Source organism: Centropristis striata, chromosome 1 (assembly GCF_030273125.1).
Source record: "Centropristis striata isolate RG_2023a ecotype Rhode Island chromosome 1, C.striata_1.0, whole genome shotgun sequence".
In the NCBI taxonomy this organism is placed as follows: Eukaryota; Metazoa; Chordata; class Actinopteri; order Perciformes; family Serranidae; genus Centropristis; species Centropristis striata.
The window spans coordinates 37,001,176-37,020,746 of NC_081517.1; the positions used below are offsets into that span (position 1 = coordinate 37,001,176).

The following is a 19,571-nucleotide window of genomic DNA, read 5'->3' on the forward strand; positions in this document are numbered from 1 at the left end:
ATTCTTGGCACCTCTAATCTGCAGTTTCAGAGCTCACAGACGGCTCTGTTACATCTTCAGCAGGTCCATTTTCACAATAAAGCGAATGTACTGTTGGTATGAGCGTGAAATCTACAGTATAATGCAAAAAAAAACAAAGACAGTAACATGTAAAGGTGAGCATAAGGTCATATTGGCAATGAACCTAAAAAGCACTTGGATGTAGTTGAATCAATCTTGAGACATGAGAGACGGTGAAAGAGAAAAGAGGCAAACTGTTCAGTCACAGAAGTTCATATGTAATCGCTGTATTTCCAAAATCCTCCTCCCGTGAAACCGAATGTGTCGGCGGTTTCACACCACAACAGAAAAACACCGCCGCTGACAGAAACCAGCGTCGTCTCTGACTAAACCGATGACCGACGGGCCAAGAAAAGTGTTCAGGAAGAAAAGTGCATCATATTTTGTCAAATACTGAGAAATAGCTGAACATTAAAAACAACACTCTTATAATAAACATCTGAAATATCTTTTTTTTTCTCACTAGTGCAACAACAGACTGGATCAAATAAAGATTATTAACCTGCAGGCAATCAAAGCTCTTTAAACATCTAATAATTTTCTTGTCACAGTAGCAGAACAGTTAAGAAGGCAACTTAATGATTGATGCTTGAACACAAACATGCCAACATTGTACACATCGCTCTTTTTTTATAGAAATAAATAGCTGAGTTATCATCTTTATCCTCTTCTTAAATAATTTCCATCTCTATATGACTCTGATGCACATTTAATATAAAGTATCTAATACACAACTGCAATTTCAACACTACTGTTATACATAATATAATTCTCTATGTTTACCTTTCATTCAACTTTGGAGAGAAAATGCTTACAGAATGACGACCTGTAAACTTCAACTTTTTCCATAAGTATGACCTTAATATTATATAACATCAAATGTTGGTCCTTTTTTTTCTCTTGTTTTTGTTATTTTTCTTATAAACAAACATTATGTACAGAGTAGCTGATAGCGAAGGCAGGATTGTCTAAAACTGAAAATCAACAAGTGCTTCGTGTTTTCTCTATTGTGTCAGCAAAGTTTTACACCTTTCCCCACAAACTGACTTCCCTCAAATGAATCCGTACCAGTGGAGGATAATAATAAGAATATGCAGCACTGGAAGAACATGAAGAAATGGGACACCCACAACTGTTCTCACACATTCACCTGGAACATCATCACGACAATATGCAGCTACAAAAAGTCCTCAGAAACATTTTTGACAAAAAAGCAGAACCCCCCCAAATGTCAGCTCACATCTCGCCCCGTCAATGACTTTCTGAATTTAAAAGAAACGCCTGCTCGGGTTTCCTGTAAAATGTCACTGTGCTCTGTTGCCCACTTCCCCCACCAACCTTGAGGCAAATGAGGTGTGCAGGGTGAACGACCTGTTGAGCGAGCTGCGGTAAACGCGTCTCGAGAGAAGAGACGTGATGTTGTGTGAATCATTTTTCAACCTGTTTCAAAACTTTGTGCATGATCCCATCAAAGGGATTTACCCCCCCCCCCCCCCCCCCCCCCCCCCCCCCTTACCTGTAGTTCTATAAATATTAATCTAGATTTTTTATTTTTTTTGGGATGTCTGCGTTCTCTCAAATATTACACTTACTCTGTAAGATGCTTGGGTTGCATGGATTGTAAAATGTTTAATTTTACTGGCGTTTAGAAGTATGTTTGAATTCTGATATATACTCCTTAAAAATGCTTAATTTTCAACATAATCTGGTGTTTTATCTACACTCTTCCAAACCAAAAACCCTTTTTTAATTCGGAATAAAACCATCCTGTTGTCATATTTGTTTGAATTTTTTTTTTTTGTGTCTAATGTCATCTACAGCTAAATAAATCTCTGGTGAACTCTTACTCTGTAATATTATTAATAATATGAACAGCTGCTTTTATAAACAAAATGACAATGTACATTGATTGCTATGTGTATAAAATAATTCTGTAAACTTTTTGTTTTTTACGCAATTGTATTTATAGTAACAATTAAGCTCTCAAATTTTTTTGATTCAGGTAGGGTGAAAATGATTTTACTTTTTAAAAGCTGTACATACCCTGCCAAAAATATGATACACAACAATATGTATATATGAATATGAACTCATAAGTGTATGGTATTGTTCATGTAACTGATCACATTAAGGTCTGTGGATTATCTTCAGTGACCTAGTCATGATTTCTGGAAAGAGCCATTGCTGTAGAGTTGTCTAGTAAGAAGACAGACATCTGTAAATCACAGCAGAACATCTAGATTGATAAAAGCACTACAGGTAAGGAGGAAATATATAGATTATTGATTTTGGGGTCAACTATCCCTTTACAGCTAAGTGATCTGATATATTTTGTGAGTGGGTTTGTATAATTTCTTACAAAACCTTTCGCAGCACGATTCCTATGAAAAGTGACGCGTGACGATCACTGTTTTAAACCGTTGTAAAGCTGTTAAGGTTTAAGGTGCCAAACCACTTGCCTAAGATGAGGAAAAAAGAAAAGGGCTCAAATTAAAAAACGCTTCTTCTGGACTAACTTCAAACAACAGGACACAAACACCGGGACACGTTCCAATCTCAAAGCGGTGTGCATCGTTTTGCTACGGTTTCCTTGTTCCTCAAAACGGCGTAGTATGCCAGAGCTGTGACCCAGTTAACAGCAATGTGTATATAAACCCACTGTATTAAAAGGCAGTGCACAAGCATACTGATCAGGGTGTCCAATGCTTTTTATGGGGCTGAACTCACCTCTGGCCTTGGGTTTGACAGTTGTTTAGGCCCTCCTGCATGTCTGATAGCAGACATACGTGGCTTTCACGCTGCTTTATCAGTGGACAAAATTACGTCAGAATAGCTACAAAGTCCAGTGCATTACTTTTCATAGGAATAACTACAAATCATTTATGAGAGCAGCCTCATTGACTGTAAGAGTCTAATAGGAGGTCCAGTGATTTAGCATTGCCCTTTGATGATGTTCAGGAAGTTGCAAGAACTGATTAAAAAACATCAACGCAGCAGAGGCAGAAGAAATTCCTGACTTTTGGTCCCTAGCATGGGTCAAGCTCCATAAATTCCCATAAATAATATTTTCCATAAACCCTCTAAATGCTTTATAAAGGCATCTTTCCACAAACGGCATGCCCTCCAGCTTGTAAAGCAGGTTTCTGTCCTATAAATTTGTATTTTCCGAGCTGAGATGTGCATTACACGGGTTATTTGATCAAACTTGACATTAAACAAGTAGTATTCCTTGTGAACCATAGACTGATCCTCTTTAAGTTATCTGGAACACAGATGAGCGTACATTATGTGTCTCTACAGTAAGTATTGCTACTCATACTTCTTGAGAATTTTCTGCAACGTAGGCTCTATTGCAGCAACGAATCACACCAAATCAAATTCCTCATTTGCAGGTGAAACTAAAGATGATTTCTTGGTTTTGAGCTCTGCAAAACTAGTGAAAGGTGATACATGTTTCTTGCTGCAGAGGGTGTAATATCACACCAGCTGGCTGTTGGCTGTGTAGGTGCTTGGAAAGCCCAGCAGAGGGAGCCAGAGGACGTCGGCTGGAGAATATAAATAAGGCTCGAGCAGGCCCTCAGCCAGGGATGGCACTGTTTTGTATGGTAAAGTATGAAAGTCACATGATATATAAACACTGTAACACCTGTATACACCTGGAGATAATGTTCCATATGAAACACACCACCGTTACGCTCAGCCAGAGCTGCTCGCACTCAAATCAAACTCCAATAAGTCAAAGTTGATTTGAAGAGATTAAACATCTGCCTTACTGTACATGGTCCCTCTTCTCTCATTAATGGCACATTGGAGAAAACGCTCACTGAAATGAGGACAGACACTGTTACAAATGGCACCAGTTTTTTGAGAGAAATGCATTATGAATCATCCTTTCAGCATCAGATACTGTGTCCCATTCTCTCAGAGATATTACAACGATCAAAAAAACCACCGAGTCCAGGTTTGTGATACGACGCTGTTCACACGGGGGAAGCAGAGAAGATGGTAGAAGAGGGGAAATGCATTGCTGCCATGCAATCGGCTAAGAAGACTGTCAAGGTCTGTGTGTTACAGGCAGGCTGTCCTTGCTCTCTCCGCTGTGCCTGGAGCTGCATGTTTCTGTCCTGGGTGGAAGCAGTAAGTGTTGCAGTTTTAAGCACACATAGTGCAGGGCAGGCAGGGATGGAAAACCATTTATTAAATCCTCGGCATACACGCATATAAAGCTCCTTTCTAAACACTCTCAACCTTGAGGACTTGAGAACTCTTGAGGAAATCAATTTCTCTACAATTTCCAACTCCTGCTGCCATTTTAAAGTATGTACGCTTTATAATGTGCTGCTGCCCACAAACTGTTGGCGTTGAAGGTAGTCTCGAGTATATGTCAAGCATTGTGTAGATGCAGACAGATAAATACAGCGCTGTCACCTGGCTCAAGGCGCTTCGAGAAAGGGACCTGGCTCTGTGCGACGACACGATCCATTTTTATGGTGAAAGCAGACAAAGACTGAAAAGGAGGAATCTGACAGTTTTGTTGAGTTATTTGAGTCTGTGAGACAGGCCCTTTGTGTGAAATAAAGTGTTATTGTTTGTCCAAATAAGCCTCCTGACCAGTGTCAGTCATAAAGAAACATGAGAAGATATTCATTTCCCCCCTTATTTAAATTTTTGAGTGAGTTTTTTTTCTTGTAGAGTATGCACATTGAGCCTCGGCCCTGGTTCGTCATGGCGATCTTCTGTTGTTTCTGTCGATGCTGCAGACGCGTTCAACCCTGTGGAGCGGGCTCAAAACAGCTGGGTCTTTTTGATTGACTGGAGCCAAGATGGCACCTCTCCAAGACTTGAAGAATCTGCACAAAAGATGTTAGCAGAGACTGTCTGCTTTGACGTGGAGGATTTTGGAGAAGCCGGGTCTCTTCTTTAGAGCCTGAAAGAAAAAGGAAGAAGGGCTATGAGAATCTCATTATCTGAAAGGCCACTTCTGTTGGATCTTTCTAAATATATGTTGGTAAAAAAAGAAATGCTCAATTTACCCTGTCCTCTTCTACCTTTATGTTTCCTTTCATTCACATGTGTGTACAATAGCTGTTGTATGACAGAAAGCAATAAAAAAAATCTCTAAAGTGTTGAGATGCAGCAGGTTAAGGACGGCTGTCAAGCTTTATAAGCTTCACCTCAACAGAACTCCCTTCAAAAAATGGATGATTAAACACAAGAGGAGAACTTTGGCTTCCTTTTCACAGCAAACTTAAAGAGCGGCGGATAAAAATACATCTTGGCTGTTTTCAGCTTTTGAAGTGGTTACCTAACTACTGTGAGCAACACCACCATCTTGAGTGTGATATCTAAGAGGAACACGCTGTAAACTGACTCATAAAAACAAAACATAAATAAAACCTGGGATTTCACAGCTTTTATATCTCTGTTTCTGTGTGGTCAGCTATAAGAATGACCCGAGCCTCTCGCAGCGAGCCTCTGCTCGAGTGAGTTAGCAGCACAGCCAACCATCACTGGGACTTCAATGTTTGAGTCATGGTTTAAACGGTGTGTAGTTGTAATAAAAATAGATCTATCTTATCCTCTGAACAAGCATTGGCCAAGCTGTTAGTCATGTGCATACAGTGGTGCAAATCTCCCAGGACATGCTGGCTGAAAAAAATAAACTATATTCAGAAAGAATTGCAGACCTCTGTTAACAGAGCTCACCTCTCTGTTAGTCATTACCTTCACAAAGTCAACACTGCAGTTGTTGGAGGGCAGAGTAGTACCAAAGTAAAAGAACATGATTTGTCGGAAAACCGAAAACAATATGTTCCTTCATGTTGAGAGCCTAAATGTGCACATAAAATATTATTTATGTCCTCAAAACAGAACATTGTGCAGGTAAATTAATGGTTATGGGTTTCAGTGGTTTCTCTCTTATAGGTGCATATTAAGTACATTAGTGAGTGATGTGTGCTGTTACCTGAAGCTTGTTCACCATCTCATCAAACAATTTTCTTGCTTCAGGGCTGTTGGGGTCCTCAAAGTAGTCTTCTATGCCAATCTGGACCACAATGGACTTCAGGTTACGGCAAACACCTGCATGACAGGAAGGAGGAATTAAGCAGGATTCATTATTTGGTCTTTTTGTTGTTGTTGTTCTTTGTTTTAGGGGCCAACAGTGTATTCTAATGGCACATTTGTATTTTTCATCCTCTCTTTTTCTCATATGTCCATTCCTAAATAACCAGAACAGTTAGAGCCGATGGTGGACGTTAACTCAAGAACTGCACTGAACTATTATTTTTAAGGTACTTGCACTTTACTTGACTATTTTCTAATAATATCAGGGATGCACTGATACTGATACTGATACTCAATGGGCTATCGGTCCGATATTGACTCCAATAGCTGGACAATCTACTCAGCGCATATCTTTATTGCTGTTATTTGATATTTTAATAATAAATAACGATTCACTAAATTTATTTCTGTGTGTTTATTTGTCACAATTTGTTTTAAAAAGATGGGTTAAAGGATGTTTAAGTCAAGCCTGATGTTGCCTTAGACCACTTAATGAGCCAAACTGCAACATGAGGATTTTCCTTTTGGTACTTTAAGTATATTTTAATGCTAATACCTTTGTATTTTTGTGAGTAAAATTTAAATGAGGACATTTGCTTGTAATAGAGTATTACTGCGCTGTGGTTCTGCTACTTTTACTTCAGCACAAGGTCTGAATACTTCTTCCACTTCTTGGTATAGCTGCCTAAATGTATCCGTAACCTACACTGCATTAAAAGTGTTACCTTAAACAGTACCCAATGTATGTTAATAATAGATTTATGTTACAGAAATATTGCGTAAGATCACATTGTTCAGTACATTTAATGCACACTTGCAGCACAGTGTTGTGACACCAGTCATAAGTATTTGAGTGCAGCAGCGTTCAGACTCACTGTTGAAGTGCAGCAGGGCTTTGGGGGTGACCGGTGTGGATGTGAGCACCAGCATCTCCAGACCTTTCAAGCCCTCTCTGCAGACCTCTGCTGCCACCTCCTGGTTGATCTCACTCACATGATCCAGCTCCAGCACCTGCAGGCGCATGCAGTTCCTCGCTGGTGGAGGTGAGCAGGGTGATGGGGGTTGAGGGAGATAAGGAAATACAGAGATGAGGGAAGATAGTGGAGTGTTAGGATAACTGAAAACAGCAAAGGTTACAGTGGAGTATAAAGGCTTATTGTAGGTCTCAATCAATAGTGCTTATATTGTTATAAAGAGTATAGGAATAGATCTCATTTTATAAAACTAAATGATGGTTTACATCCTGATATGACAATAATATCGTTAAATAATTTTTAACACAATTGTTACTTCTGTCACTTTACTGGCTTCTGCATATGTGATTGTAATCATGATTTAACCTTCCTCTTATGTTAGCTTTCTGTTACTATCTCCTATGTTAACGGGTCGGTTTTGACCTGTGTCTTAAATGATCAATAAAATACCCTCAAAACAATTATTTATCATCCAATTTGTTTCTTACCTCTGTGTGACCTTGTCAGGCTTCCATATCCATGAAAAGAATAGTTATAATATTTTTGTTGTGGCCCCCTAGGCCTTTCTTTTGACAGCATACCCCTTGTTTTCAATTTAAAAAATGGTCAAATTAACCTCAAGAGATTATATAAAATAAAAGGTTGTTATGTTACCTGACTATTACATAAGGTTATTAGAAGTCATCTCAAATAAATGTTTTATTTTAATATTAACTATAGTAAAATCTATGGTGTTTCAGGTCAATTTTGACTTGTATGTATTTCACTAAATATTGTTTTATAATCTCTTATCATAACTGAAACAACACAAATGTTATAATTTTTAACATTTTATAATTTGGTGAAATAGATTTTTTGTTTTATTTTGTTTCAATAGAGGTTCCTGACAGAGTCAAAAAGCCTTGATGCAATAAATAAAAGTAGTGTGGTACTTTTCTGCATAACCCTAAGCCTAAAACAGATCGCTGCCGACCCTAACACAAGAGGACGGTTAAAAAGCAGTGACATGGCTGAAAATTATTGTTGAAAGTTTAAAAAAACAAGAGGACAGGACTCCCCATGCACAGCCAATATTAGTGATCAGGTGCTTATAAGGTAGCAGTAAAAACTTAGGTAGAGATAAAGGATAATTACCATGTATATATATATATATATATATATATATATATATATATATATATAAATGTATTGAAAAAGACAAAACTTTCATTACAATAAAAAACACTAGGAGCATATTTGAAAGCTTCATGAATGTCACAAATACTGTATTTTGTGTGATGTAGCGAAAAACAACTGAAATGAAAATAATCTAGAAATTGAATAGTAGTTTTTACGAGCCATATCCACCTAGAGAGGCCAGTCCCTGAATGCCACATCCAGCCCCGCCCACACCAAGAGCCCGGAGGTGTGGCCAACATCTTCCAATCGTCTGCAGGCATCGGTTGCTGAAACGAGCAGGCTGTTGGCTAAAAGACACAAAACACAGTCCACGATCAATCATTTAATAGGCATTCATATGACGACATATATAATATTTGGTGTTTATCAAAAGTTTCAGAGTTAGATAGTAGTTCTCTGTTTATTACCATGGGTGTAGTGGCGCCACCTGTAGGGAGATGATGTCTCTACAACCTGCTCCAAGGGCCCAGATCACCTCTTGACCAACTGGATCTGTGGCACTTCTGGAGCAAAAGACGTGTAAACAATTTGTATTTATATTGCACACTGTATATCCACAGCTTATGGAGCCTTATGGACTCATTAAAGCAAAGTCACTGGGGTTAAACTGTGTAATTGTGCAGAGATTGGACCTGAGTGTACTGGTCTACCTGTAGGTCACGGCCTGCAGAGCTCGGCAGTAGCAGCTGGCCAGCCAGAGGGAGCGATCGGTCAGCAGGTTGGGGCAGTGTGAAATCTTCAGTATCAGCAGGTTACTTCCTGTGGCCTTTAACAACGCCTCCAGACCTTCCTCCAGACAGCCACTTAGATGGAAACAGAGGAGAAGGTCAACAGAAAAAGACGGACAGACAGAGTAGAGGAAATAATTCTCCTGTCCTTCAGAACAGCACTTCTACCATTTATGGCACATAAAAAAATGTTCCCCCAGTATTTGTGGTATATGCAGGAAGCAGCATGTCTGTGCAGATTGACTGTAATATATTCTTCGGGCGAATTCAGGAGGAATGGATTGTGGCCGCTGATAGCATCCTGAATTGTACCTAACTTGCACCTGCCATCTGAGCAGTGTCGAAGTCCAATTCATAAAATATATTGTGCTAATGGTATTACAGCACAGACGTGCTTATGAAGCTTTGCAAAGTGCAATTTGACCTTGTTTTTTTGTATTTGATTGCAATCATCTACAGTCATGGAAAAAATTGTTAGACCACCATTCTATCTTGATAATGATTTTGGTTATTATCAAGAAAAGCATTGAAAATGGCTAGATATCAGCTGTTAAATTAAACTCGTATGTGTTATTTTTGTTGTTATCATTATATTTGTCCAAACAAATGTACCTTTAGTTGTACCAGGCATTAAAATGAAGAAGAAATTGAAGAAAACAATGTTCCAGTATTTTTTTTCCATGACTGTATGTGGCAAAGTATAAATAAAGAACATAGTTGACAGAATTATGGCAGAATGAAAAAGAAAAATGAAATCAGACTGCAAGCTGCAGGTCCTGGCCAACGAGGTGCAGGAGCATTACTCAAAACTTCAGGCAAACAATTTAAAAAAGAGAAACTGTATTTTTTAATTAATATCCCAGTTGGTCAGTGCTGTTGGTGATTCAAACTCAGACCTTCAGACAGTAAAAGAAGATGATGTGAAGCAGAGGGCAGGACACTTCTAAAATAAATGTGCTTCAGTTTCCACAATCTCTCTGAAAATGCTAGTAATTTCACTGTAACTGTGTGTGGTAATTAGTGCTGATCTTTATGATTAGACTATTTTTGCAATGAGACTCATTTGCATTGAAAAGGGCCAATTATGTGCATATTACCTAATTTAAATACCTGAAAACAGCACAGAAACACTGAGCCGCTATTTGCTTTGAAGCAGCGTATTTCACCCTCTGTGGAATAACCCTTTTTCTCTTATTTGAGCAGTTTCCTGGCCACAAAAGCAGTGCAATCCCTTGTTAATTTGTCTCCTTCACATAAAATATTAAGACACAAACAGCTTCACTTTTTCCCCCCAAATCAAACTTCTGCCTGTCTTCTTCCAGGAAATGAAAACTGATATTGCACGGGCTGTTCATAATCAAACTGTACAAAAACAGCAGCATTCAATCACTTCCGTTCCTCTTGTCGGCATCCTCTCATCAATCACTGTTTAAGGACTCATTTAGAATGTCACTCACTTCAGTAGTTAGCAGAGCAATGTGCCAAAATAATAAGCAATGCAGTAATAAGGACCCCAAATTGACTATGTATGTTTTTGTAAACTGTGTGCAAGTTACAACTAACGCCGTATGTGTGTCTGTGTCTCACCGTGTGCTTTTAATGTACTCCTCCTTGGTTTCCTTCTTGCCCCGCTGTCTTGGTTTGAGGTTTTGCAGGATAAGTGAGTGCGTCTGAGTGCACCACTGAGACAATGTGCTCAGGAACTATGGGAGAAACATGGAGAGACAATAAAACCAAATGCACCAGATGCTACTGACTTATAAACTGCGTGCAGTATCTTAAATTTCACCTTGGAAGAAATGCGAGCGTTCTCTAGCAGCACTCTGGTCCACACAGCTGGGTGACGAGCCACAAACTTCCAGTCCCGGCAGACCTCAGCAGCTCTCAGCAGGGTTTTGGTGTCCAGGTAGGTGAAGATACAGAAGAGAGCTGCACGCATCTTTAGGATCTCAGGACTGATCACCTCGTTGGATTTGGACGGGCTTTTTTCATGGCGGCATGGCTTGTTGTAGAGCCCATCAGACCGACCTGTGGGAAGAAAACAAAGTTTTTTTAACCCAAAACATCATCTTTCCTTCATCCTAACCAAGTGTTTTTGTGCCTAAACCTAACCACCGCTTAACAACAGCGTCGTCAAACCATGCATGTTCTTTAAGAAGCACATCAAAATACACTAAGAAGTTACAGGAAAAAGGTGCACAAGATACTAGAGGTAGTGTGCCATTAGTGGTTGTCAGACACCATTATGTTCGTAGGACGACAAAAAAAGTCGTTTTTCATATTACTAAGTTCTTCTGCCTAATTCAGCAAAATTTCTCACTCAGTAGAACTTCAATTTAATAAATAAAAAGTTGTAAAAAGTTGTAAAAATGTGTAAACTGCGCTGTTATGGCAGATGAGCATGTGAACATCAGGTTTATGGAACTAAATTAACACCACATTATGTTAAATCATGTTCTTCAAATGAGTTTCTGTTTGTTCATGAGAGGCAAGAAATCATACATTATATTTACTATAATTACTGGTAAACTCGTTGTCTGAAGTCAAACTGTCGAGAGCCGTGTACAGGCAGTAGATGCTCTGAATGCTGTGAGCAGCCACTTTAACTGGAATAAATCAGAAAACTACTTCTATAGCTGTCAGACCTTTTGACGAAACTAAGAGAAGAGAACATAATGTATTACATTTTATTTAATGTGTGAAGCCTGGATGCCAGTGGGCTTTAGATTGATTGTTCACAGCTTAACCCTTGTTATTTCCTTTATATCAGGTAGGAACCTTTTAGCTCTTTCCATAGTTAGGTGTAAGACATTATGTATATTCATCTACATTTGGTCATTTTTTCCATTTACTTAATCAATTTAATTATTTACTTTTTGCCTCATTGTTCTTCTTCTTACTTTTTTTGATCTGAAGTTTTTAATCATTGATTTTTGATACAGAACAACTTCAACATAAATATAATTGATTGATTCATCATTATCATTATATAAGTATGTAAATGCACATTTTTTTTAAAAGACCAAAATAATTTAACTGTCTATAAGTTTTGGGGAGATGCTTCAGTTTCCTGCACACCAATGTTTTTAAGATATTCTGTCACATGGTGGCGCCAATCTTCAACAAAGCACTAAATGAGGTGAATTTTTTTTTCTTTTTTCTATCTTTTCATTCTCTCTATTGCTATCTATTGGCTGATACCATGTGTCCAATCCAAATCCGTCTTATTCCTCCCAGCAAGATTGCTCCTAGATGACTCATTTCATCTTTGGCCTTGGAAGGCGTCTGCTCGAAGCCATCAGGGCTATGAACCATTACTTACTCTCTCGCTCTTTCTTCCTCTCCCTCTCTTTCTTTTTCTCTCTCTCTCTCACACACACACCACCTACGCTCAAGACTGCCAAATGCACTAAAAAAGCCGAGCTGTGTGTTACATGCTGAGAAAAAACTGTGTGCTTGTAGATACATACCATCTGATAAAACCTGGCAGAGACTCTCCCAATAAGGAGAACTACGTCAGAGCGGAGGAATGCCAGTAACATGTTGAGTGTTACGTGAGAGAAATCTTTCAGTTAATGGGGCGGTCATAGCAGTTCATATGAATTTGTCAGAGGTTTCTGGCCCAGTTTCCCAGACGGCTTCAGTCCACTTGTTATTTAGAAGAAAACCCGACAGCAGGTGAGGAAAAATGGAGGGCAGCAGCAGTGAGTTTAAGGATTTTGGCAGCACAGGAAGTTAACAGAGAGATGCACAATCTGTGGTGGATCTGAAGAAATGTGCGGGCATGAGAGGCGGTTTGACTTGGCGGCTCACTTGTAGAAGCAAAGCTTAGTATGAGAGGAGGAACTGAGATGATACAACAGCTCTCCCACCAATACAAACATGTTCAATCAAAAACAGACACACAAAGAAAGTGTAGAGAGGCAACAGCAATGTATGAATTGGTTTCCTCATCATCTATAGCAGACTTACTGGTGGTAAACAAAACACTGAACGCATCTCATAGGAAAAGAACTTGAGCTGATCATTTTAGGATGCATGCTAATTAGCAGAACGTTTACACACTGAACTGAGTTATTCAAATGAAAGATATATTCCCTTTCTTGTCGGTTAGTATCAGCTTTAAACTGTTGTTCTTTCTTTTCAGTGCAGTGTGAACATTAAATTTCAGTTTTCTGATTGATCGAACTGCAATGTGAACACATACAGTTTCATTTTGGACTCTTTGGATTTTTTTAATTTGTCTCATGATGCTTTAAAAATCACACATCAGAGTGCTGACTGTCTGGCCTTTTTATGATCCGACAGTGTATTCTATTTACCTCTGCCAAGGAGGTAATGTTTTAGGCTGGGTTTGTCTGTTTTGTTTTTTTGTTTTAATGGGGAAACTACTGGCCAGACTTCAGTGAAACTTGATGGCAAGGTGTAGCATGGGCCAAGGAAGAACACATTACGCTTTGGAGTGGATTCCAATCTCTGTATTGTTGTTTCTTGACTTCATCTTTGCTTATGTTGTATTAACTCCCAAATGTACATTGCTTTGGATAAAAGTGTCTATTTAATGACATTGTAGAATTGTAGAATTGTATTAAAAAAAGAAACAAAGTAAAGAGTCTCTGCAGATATAGACACAAACACATAAGTCTTTATATCGCGTTTAAGGAAAATCCTGCATAGCATACCTTTAATGATGAACTCTGTTGCTCGGTGCTGGGCATGTATGCATGGTCAGAAAGTTTGTGGGTGTGGGCGGGAGCAGACACACACACTGCGGGCAGGAGCAGGATTAATACAGTCCTACACGCTGCCCTAAGGCGTTGGTGGAGGGCCGAGCTCTCCGAGTGCTCTTCTCATTGGCTCTGAAGCTAGTCAGGTTCATTTATACAGGCCATAATCAGAGGGCTGTAAATCTGTTACACCTTCTGATCTTAGACTCAACAACTTGGATAAGAAAAACCTCCCAAAAAATATTTATGTTTGTGAAAGTTTCTCCAGAGTTTAAGTAATTTTTTACATTATTGTGTCTACACTGAAGCAGATTTGAAACCATGTTTACCACATATGCTCACAGCTGATCCAGATAGAGTTTCGGTCAGTGACACAGCTCCAGCAGCATTACAGTGACTGCAACTCAACCTGACCTAGATCTACATCAGTCTCGGCTCTTACGGGAGTGATATTAAGGCCTTTATTCTGTGACTCCTGGCTCCCATGTGTCTGGATGTGAGATTGGCGAGAGAGTGTGTTACAATGTGTACATTTCTAAGAATAACAGACTGAACTTTCCAGAGGGCTGTTACCTGTGTTCGGGCGATATCCTGCCCTGCTGTGGTGAGGATACGGAGGGGCCGACTGCTGCACTTCAGCCACAGCTCTCCTTTCTTGCTCCCACATCTCCACCTCAGACTCGGTGGTCCGGGAGCCCACGTCCGACACGTCTCCTTCCTCGCCTTCAGTGCTGTTCCTGTAAGGTCGCCGCTGCCAGTTCTGGATAGCCTGTTTGCGAAGACCCCAGTTCCTCGATCCGCCGCCGCCACATCCAGGGGATCGCTCGTAACCCCCCTCGCCCAGCCGACACTGCATGTGATAGTACTGGGCCTCGGGACAGTCCTCCATGGGATGCATCTCCACACTGTCACTGTCATAACCTCCAGAGCCCTGTGAGACAGACTTGATCCGCCCTGAAGCTCTGCGGGCAAGAAGAAGGGAGTGTACTATAAATAATGCCTTAACTATCATTACTTTTTTAACCCCTTAAATCTGAACAGAACAGAACAAATTACAGTGCAGTGACAATGTGCTGCAAAACATGACTAGTTGTAAATCCAGTTTAATATAAAGTAGTGGGCCAACAAAAAAGTATTAAGCCCTGATTTAAAAGAGTTGGAGCAAACCTCAAGTTTTCCGGGAGTTTGTTCCAGATATGTGGTGCATAAAAACTGATGGATGGATTTTGTTATGTTTGAACACAGCCTGGCAGGCTATTTCCTCCTGTTTCCAGTATTAATGCTAAGCTAAGCTAACCAGCTGCCATCTGTAGCTTCTTATTAAACAAACATATAAGACAGTGGTATCGATCTTCCCATCAAAGTCTTGGCAAGAAAGTAAATAAGTGTATTTCACAAAATGTTTACTCTTTTAATGACGCATCCATGACACAATTAAGCCAGGTGGGTGTCTGAAGAGGTCTAAAGGTACTATCTTTAATTTAGCAAAAGCAATCTTTGAATCTTTTGGTGACCTGTTCATTTGATCCATATCGGTTTGTCGTTTCTGTAGAGACTTTAGTCCCTTCAGCACAGAGTAACATCTGAAAAAAAGGTCCTCTGAGGACAGCAGCAGTGTTGGTGTTTAACTCGACAGAAGTGGAAGCACCTTAATAGGTACCGTATGACTTACAAGAAACAGCTGGATTTCAGAGAAGTCATAGTAGAATGAGGGCAGCTTTTGTACATACGTACTGCTACAGTACCTAAAATAACCGCCCAGCCACTACAAGTAATGAGCAGTTACAAATATCAGCCTCTGAAAAAGTAGGGCATTTTTCTTTCTTTTCTCCATTTCTGCCTTCTCAGTGCTCTCTCCTCCTCTATCTCTCAGCATAATGAGAAGCTTCTGCATACATCATTTTAGGAATAAAAATGAAAAGAAAATCACAGATAAACACTGCAGGTAGCGCTTATCAGCACTCGCAGGGGGAAAAGGATGCACAGAAGATGAGATGCATGTCATGCCGCAAATGTGAATTTAGATTATGTAAAACCAAAACAGCGCAGCATGTTTATGGTTTCAAGAATCAAAACTGGGTCAATGACAAAACTGGGATTCATTAGAGTTTAATGAGCTGGTTGTAAAAGCAGTAACCTGATGAAAGCTGCGTGAATGTTTTGTCAACATTACATCAATAGCAAGACTTAATGATACGGATCCATCCCAATCATGAGAAGCTTGTGATTAGCTATTGCTAATTAAAGATTTCAGAGTTTGTATTCAGAATGCAAAGTAGCATCAGAGAGTAAATATAAAACAACTCAATAATCAGTGGAGGAAACACAAACTCCTTCCTGTGTCATCTTACCGCTTGTGTTGTTCTCTAATGTTTATGTAGTGATTCTGAGACAGATGAGTCTGCCTGGGCTCTTAAAAATCATGTTCTTATGCAACTAAACTGCATAGTCAACTACGTTTAGAGGGAAACATATTTTCTCAGAGATTAGTTTTTGACGTATGACAAAAATATTCTAGTCAAGGCCAACAGCTGCCTGTGTCCCGATGAGGTTAGGTTGATTAGACTTTCACCCAAGAGACCGCTGTTTGCCTCCTGTGTGAAACCAAGTCAACACAGACTCATTTACGTAACAAAAATTACTCACTTTAACTCTTTAAAATAAGTTTTCTTTAACCTTAACCAAGTAGTTTTGGTGCCTAAACCTAACTAAACAATGATCATTTCACAACGTCAACCACGTGTTTGAATCTGCGGCTGTTATCCTGGAGAAAATATGTTTTTTCCTGAAACGTAATTAAGAATGCAGTGTTGTACAGGGATGTAAGATTTAGGAGACAGGGTTGCAGGGTTTAATGAATCACATTTAAATTCAAATTTAGAAACTTTATTTGGAGAAAACAGTTTTAGTCATTTTAAAGTAAACATATTTAAATATATATAAACATATATATATATATATATATATATATATATTATATTATATTATATTATATTGCTGAGATCCAATGCATATCATAACTATTAAAATAACCATTTAATATGAAAAGTGTAATGCAAAGAATGTGTGATCATTAAAGATATATAAAATTTTAAAAAGAGCAAACTGTCAGAGGTATTTTGGTGTTAAATTGACACATCATTGTTGCATGAATATCTGGTGAGGTCAATATCAATAAATCGCCAAAGCTGTTGCACACTTGAGATTATGACCTCCATCCCTGATGAAGAGCTATTAATAACCAGGAGACAGAAGGTTCGGAGAGTTGTTGTTGTGCCACTCTGTGTGTGTGTGTGTGTGTGTGTGTGTGTGTGTGTGTGTGTGTATGTGTGTGTGTGTGTGTGTGTGTGTGTGTGTGTGTGTGCATCAATGATTCAATGGGGAAGGCCTGTCAGGTTTTGCATGTGACGTCACGTTAGTAAACACATTCACACTGGGAATGACAGTTGTGTTAGTCAGAGTATTATAGCGCAGCCATGTGTCTGAAATCTCCAGCAGGGACTCGGAAATACTTCAGTGACACCCCATATAGAGAGACTTGCAACCTGCTGCACCTCACTGAGTCTGACTAAAAATAGGATCTGGGTCTATGAGGATCATGATGTGGATGTCTAAGCGTGAAACAACATGCACGAGGATGAGAGAGTCATTACTATTTATTCGAAGTTTTTATTTGTTAAAGTATTTTTTCATGCAAAAATGACTAAAATATGGAGATTTCCTGTCTTTTTTAAAACAATTTTCTGACATGTTTAGAGGATGATAGGTTTAATGGATTAATTGGGGAAAAAATTGGTAGATGAAGTTATAATTAACACAATCATTTGTTTCAGCCATATCTTTATTATGTGTAAAGTATAATCTCTGCATTTTTAATTTCCACTAATCTGGGGGCAACGAATAATATGAAGAGCCACAAGCCAAACAAATTGTAACCATGGCACTGCCACGGTATTTATTGTTTTTCTGGGTTACTGTAACTGCAGCTGCCATGCTTGCAAACATTTCTACACAGGATTGACAAGTTGTACCCCAAAGGCTGAGAGCGGTGTGTAGCGCAGTAGATGGTGGTTAAAAGCTTTGCAGCTCCAGGGGTTCTGTTATATTTCCACACAACGGACAAACTGTGTTTCACTACATGAGCTCTCACAAGGTAAGAACGACGAGGAGGAGCACCAAATTCAATTGTCAGCCAAGAGCCATAAAATCTCCAACTGGACCAAAAAAAGAAAAAGAGATGAAGCTTTCCTTTCAAATAAATAAGCAGAGTAGGCAGAGTGAGAATTTCTACCTGATAAGTAAAAATATTCATATTTAAACCAAATGTAATATGGCAATTACGAGCTCATATAATCATCTCTTTATTTCTGGATGGCTAAGTGCACCAGTAAGTTAGGGTGTGGATGCATTACGTTTCAAAGGTGTGAACTCATGTGTAAATGTGGAGTGGTGTGCAGACTCACCCTGTGCTGGGCGAAGAACGCCGGTCTGATACTTGGTACATGCCTCTTGTGCTCCCAGAGTTGCTGGAGTTTCTCTGGAGAGACACAAACATGCAGAAAGCAAGAAAGAAAGCAAGAAAGCAAGAAAGCAAGAAAGCAAGAAAGCAAGAAAGCAAGAAAGAAAGAAAGAAAGTAAGAAAGAAAGAAAGAAGCTATCAGTAATATCACTCAGTGAGCTTTCTTTGACATGCTGTAGGATCAGATGTACTCCCAAATAGGCTCCTGAAGACTGGATGGCAGCCTTAATACTCTACATAATATACCATTATTTTCTCCCCACTCTATAAGAGACTATCAGACAATTGTGATTGTGATGTATAGTCGTTTTTCACAACTCATGGGGACATACATATTTTCTAAAATAAAAAGAAGACACGTAATTTTAAAGCATTTAATTTTAATGCAGTTGCCATATAAGTTAGCACTGCTATAAAATGAAGACTGCATAACAAATCCAAACTGAAAAGACAATAAAATCAAATAGTAATGAAAACAAAAAGTCACCTATTTTGCTTTTGTCATTGGAAGCTTCTTGATATGTGTAGCTCAGATTTCCCCCCAGATAATCAAAACTAAAAAACAACAGCATTTTGCCCTAAAAGCCTAAATTTGGTGGACTCTCACACATTCTAACGTCACTATTTCATCTTAATAATTGCATATTTTAATGAATTATTGTAAAGGAGAATAAGGGTTCTTGTATATTTTATTTAAGGCATCATATTTTGACAGTCTTCTTGTAAATTACGTGGTGGACTCTGTTAATACATCCATGTGCTGTTATTTTAAAAGCTACACGTTTGCTTTTATTTTGAAGGTGGGTCTAACATGTTCTTACAGTAACGCTTAGTAAATACATGCACCAGGAAACAAGTGGAGCCTGACTGACCGCAGTGTGCTTCTTTCTCTTCCAGTAATGTAGGCTAGCCATTCACTGCTATAAAATTAAGACTGCATAACAAATCCCCACTGAAAAGACAATAAAATCAAATAGTAATGAAATCGAAAAGTTGCCTATTTTGCTTTTATCATTGGAAGCTTCTTGATGTGACAGCTCAGATTTTCGCTTAATAATCAAAATCAAGATAAACTTAAAAATTACAGAAATTCTCTAGATGTAGAACAGTTTGATCAGACATAAATCAAGGACAGCAATGAACAAATCCTTTCCAAACACAATATGAATAAATAAGAAAAAGATGAGGGCAATTTCCTCTTGAGGGGGTCACAAAAGAAAAGCTCAAACATGAACTCTTAGTGTCCTTGTTGCTGACTTTTAGAGGCTGAAGTGTGATCATGAATTTCAATGACAAACTTCTTGTCAGTCTGGCCAGC

The 19,571-nt window shown here is 38.9% G+C and overlaps 1 protein-coding gene across 3 annotated transcripts in view; it reads right to left on the minus strand.

Annotated features, from left to right (window-relative positions):
- Window positions 1-1,654: 1,654 nt before the first annotated feature.
- fbxo41 (F-box protein 41) overlaps window positions 1,655-19,571 on the minus strand; it is a 61,747-nt gene continuing 43,830 nt past the window's right edge. For 2 of the 3 annotated variants that reach the window (XM_059341078.1, XM_059341086.1), the window contains 10 exons: window positions 18,198-18,271; window positions 14,308-14,696; window positions 10,797-11,035; window positions 10,595-10,710; window positions 8,930-9,082; window positions 8,687-8,782; window positions 8,448-8,566; window positions 7,002-7,160; window positions 6,026-6,141; window positions 1,655-4,987 (listed from right to left, as the gene is read on the minus strand). In XM_059341078.1, coding sequence (XP_059197061.1) covers window positions 4,925-4,987; window positions 6,026-6,141; window positions 7,002-7,160; window positions 8,448-8,566; window positions 8,687-8,782; window positions 8,930-9,082; window positions 10,595-10,710; window positions 10,797-11,035; window positions 14,308-14,696; window positions 18,198-18,271 — 1,524 coding nt within the window. In that variant the 3' untranslated portion in view covers window positions 1,655-4,924. The remainder of the gene's footprint in view (window positions 4,988-6,025; window positions 6,142-7,001; window positions 7,161-8,447; window positions 8,567-8,686; window positions 8,783-8,929; window positions 9,083-10,594; window positions 10,711-10,796; window positions 11,036-14,307; window positions 14,697-18,197; window positions 18,272-19,571) is intronic. The other variant, XM_059341094.1, reaches the window with a different exon arrangement.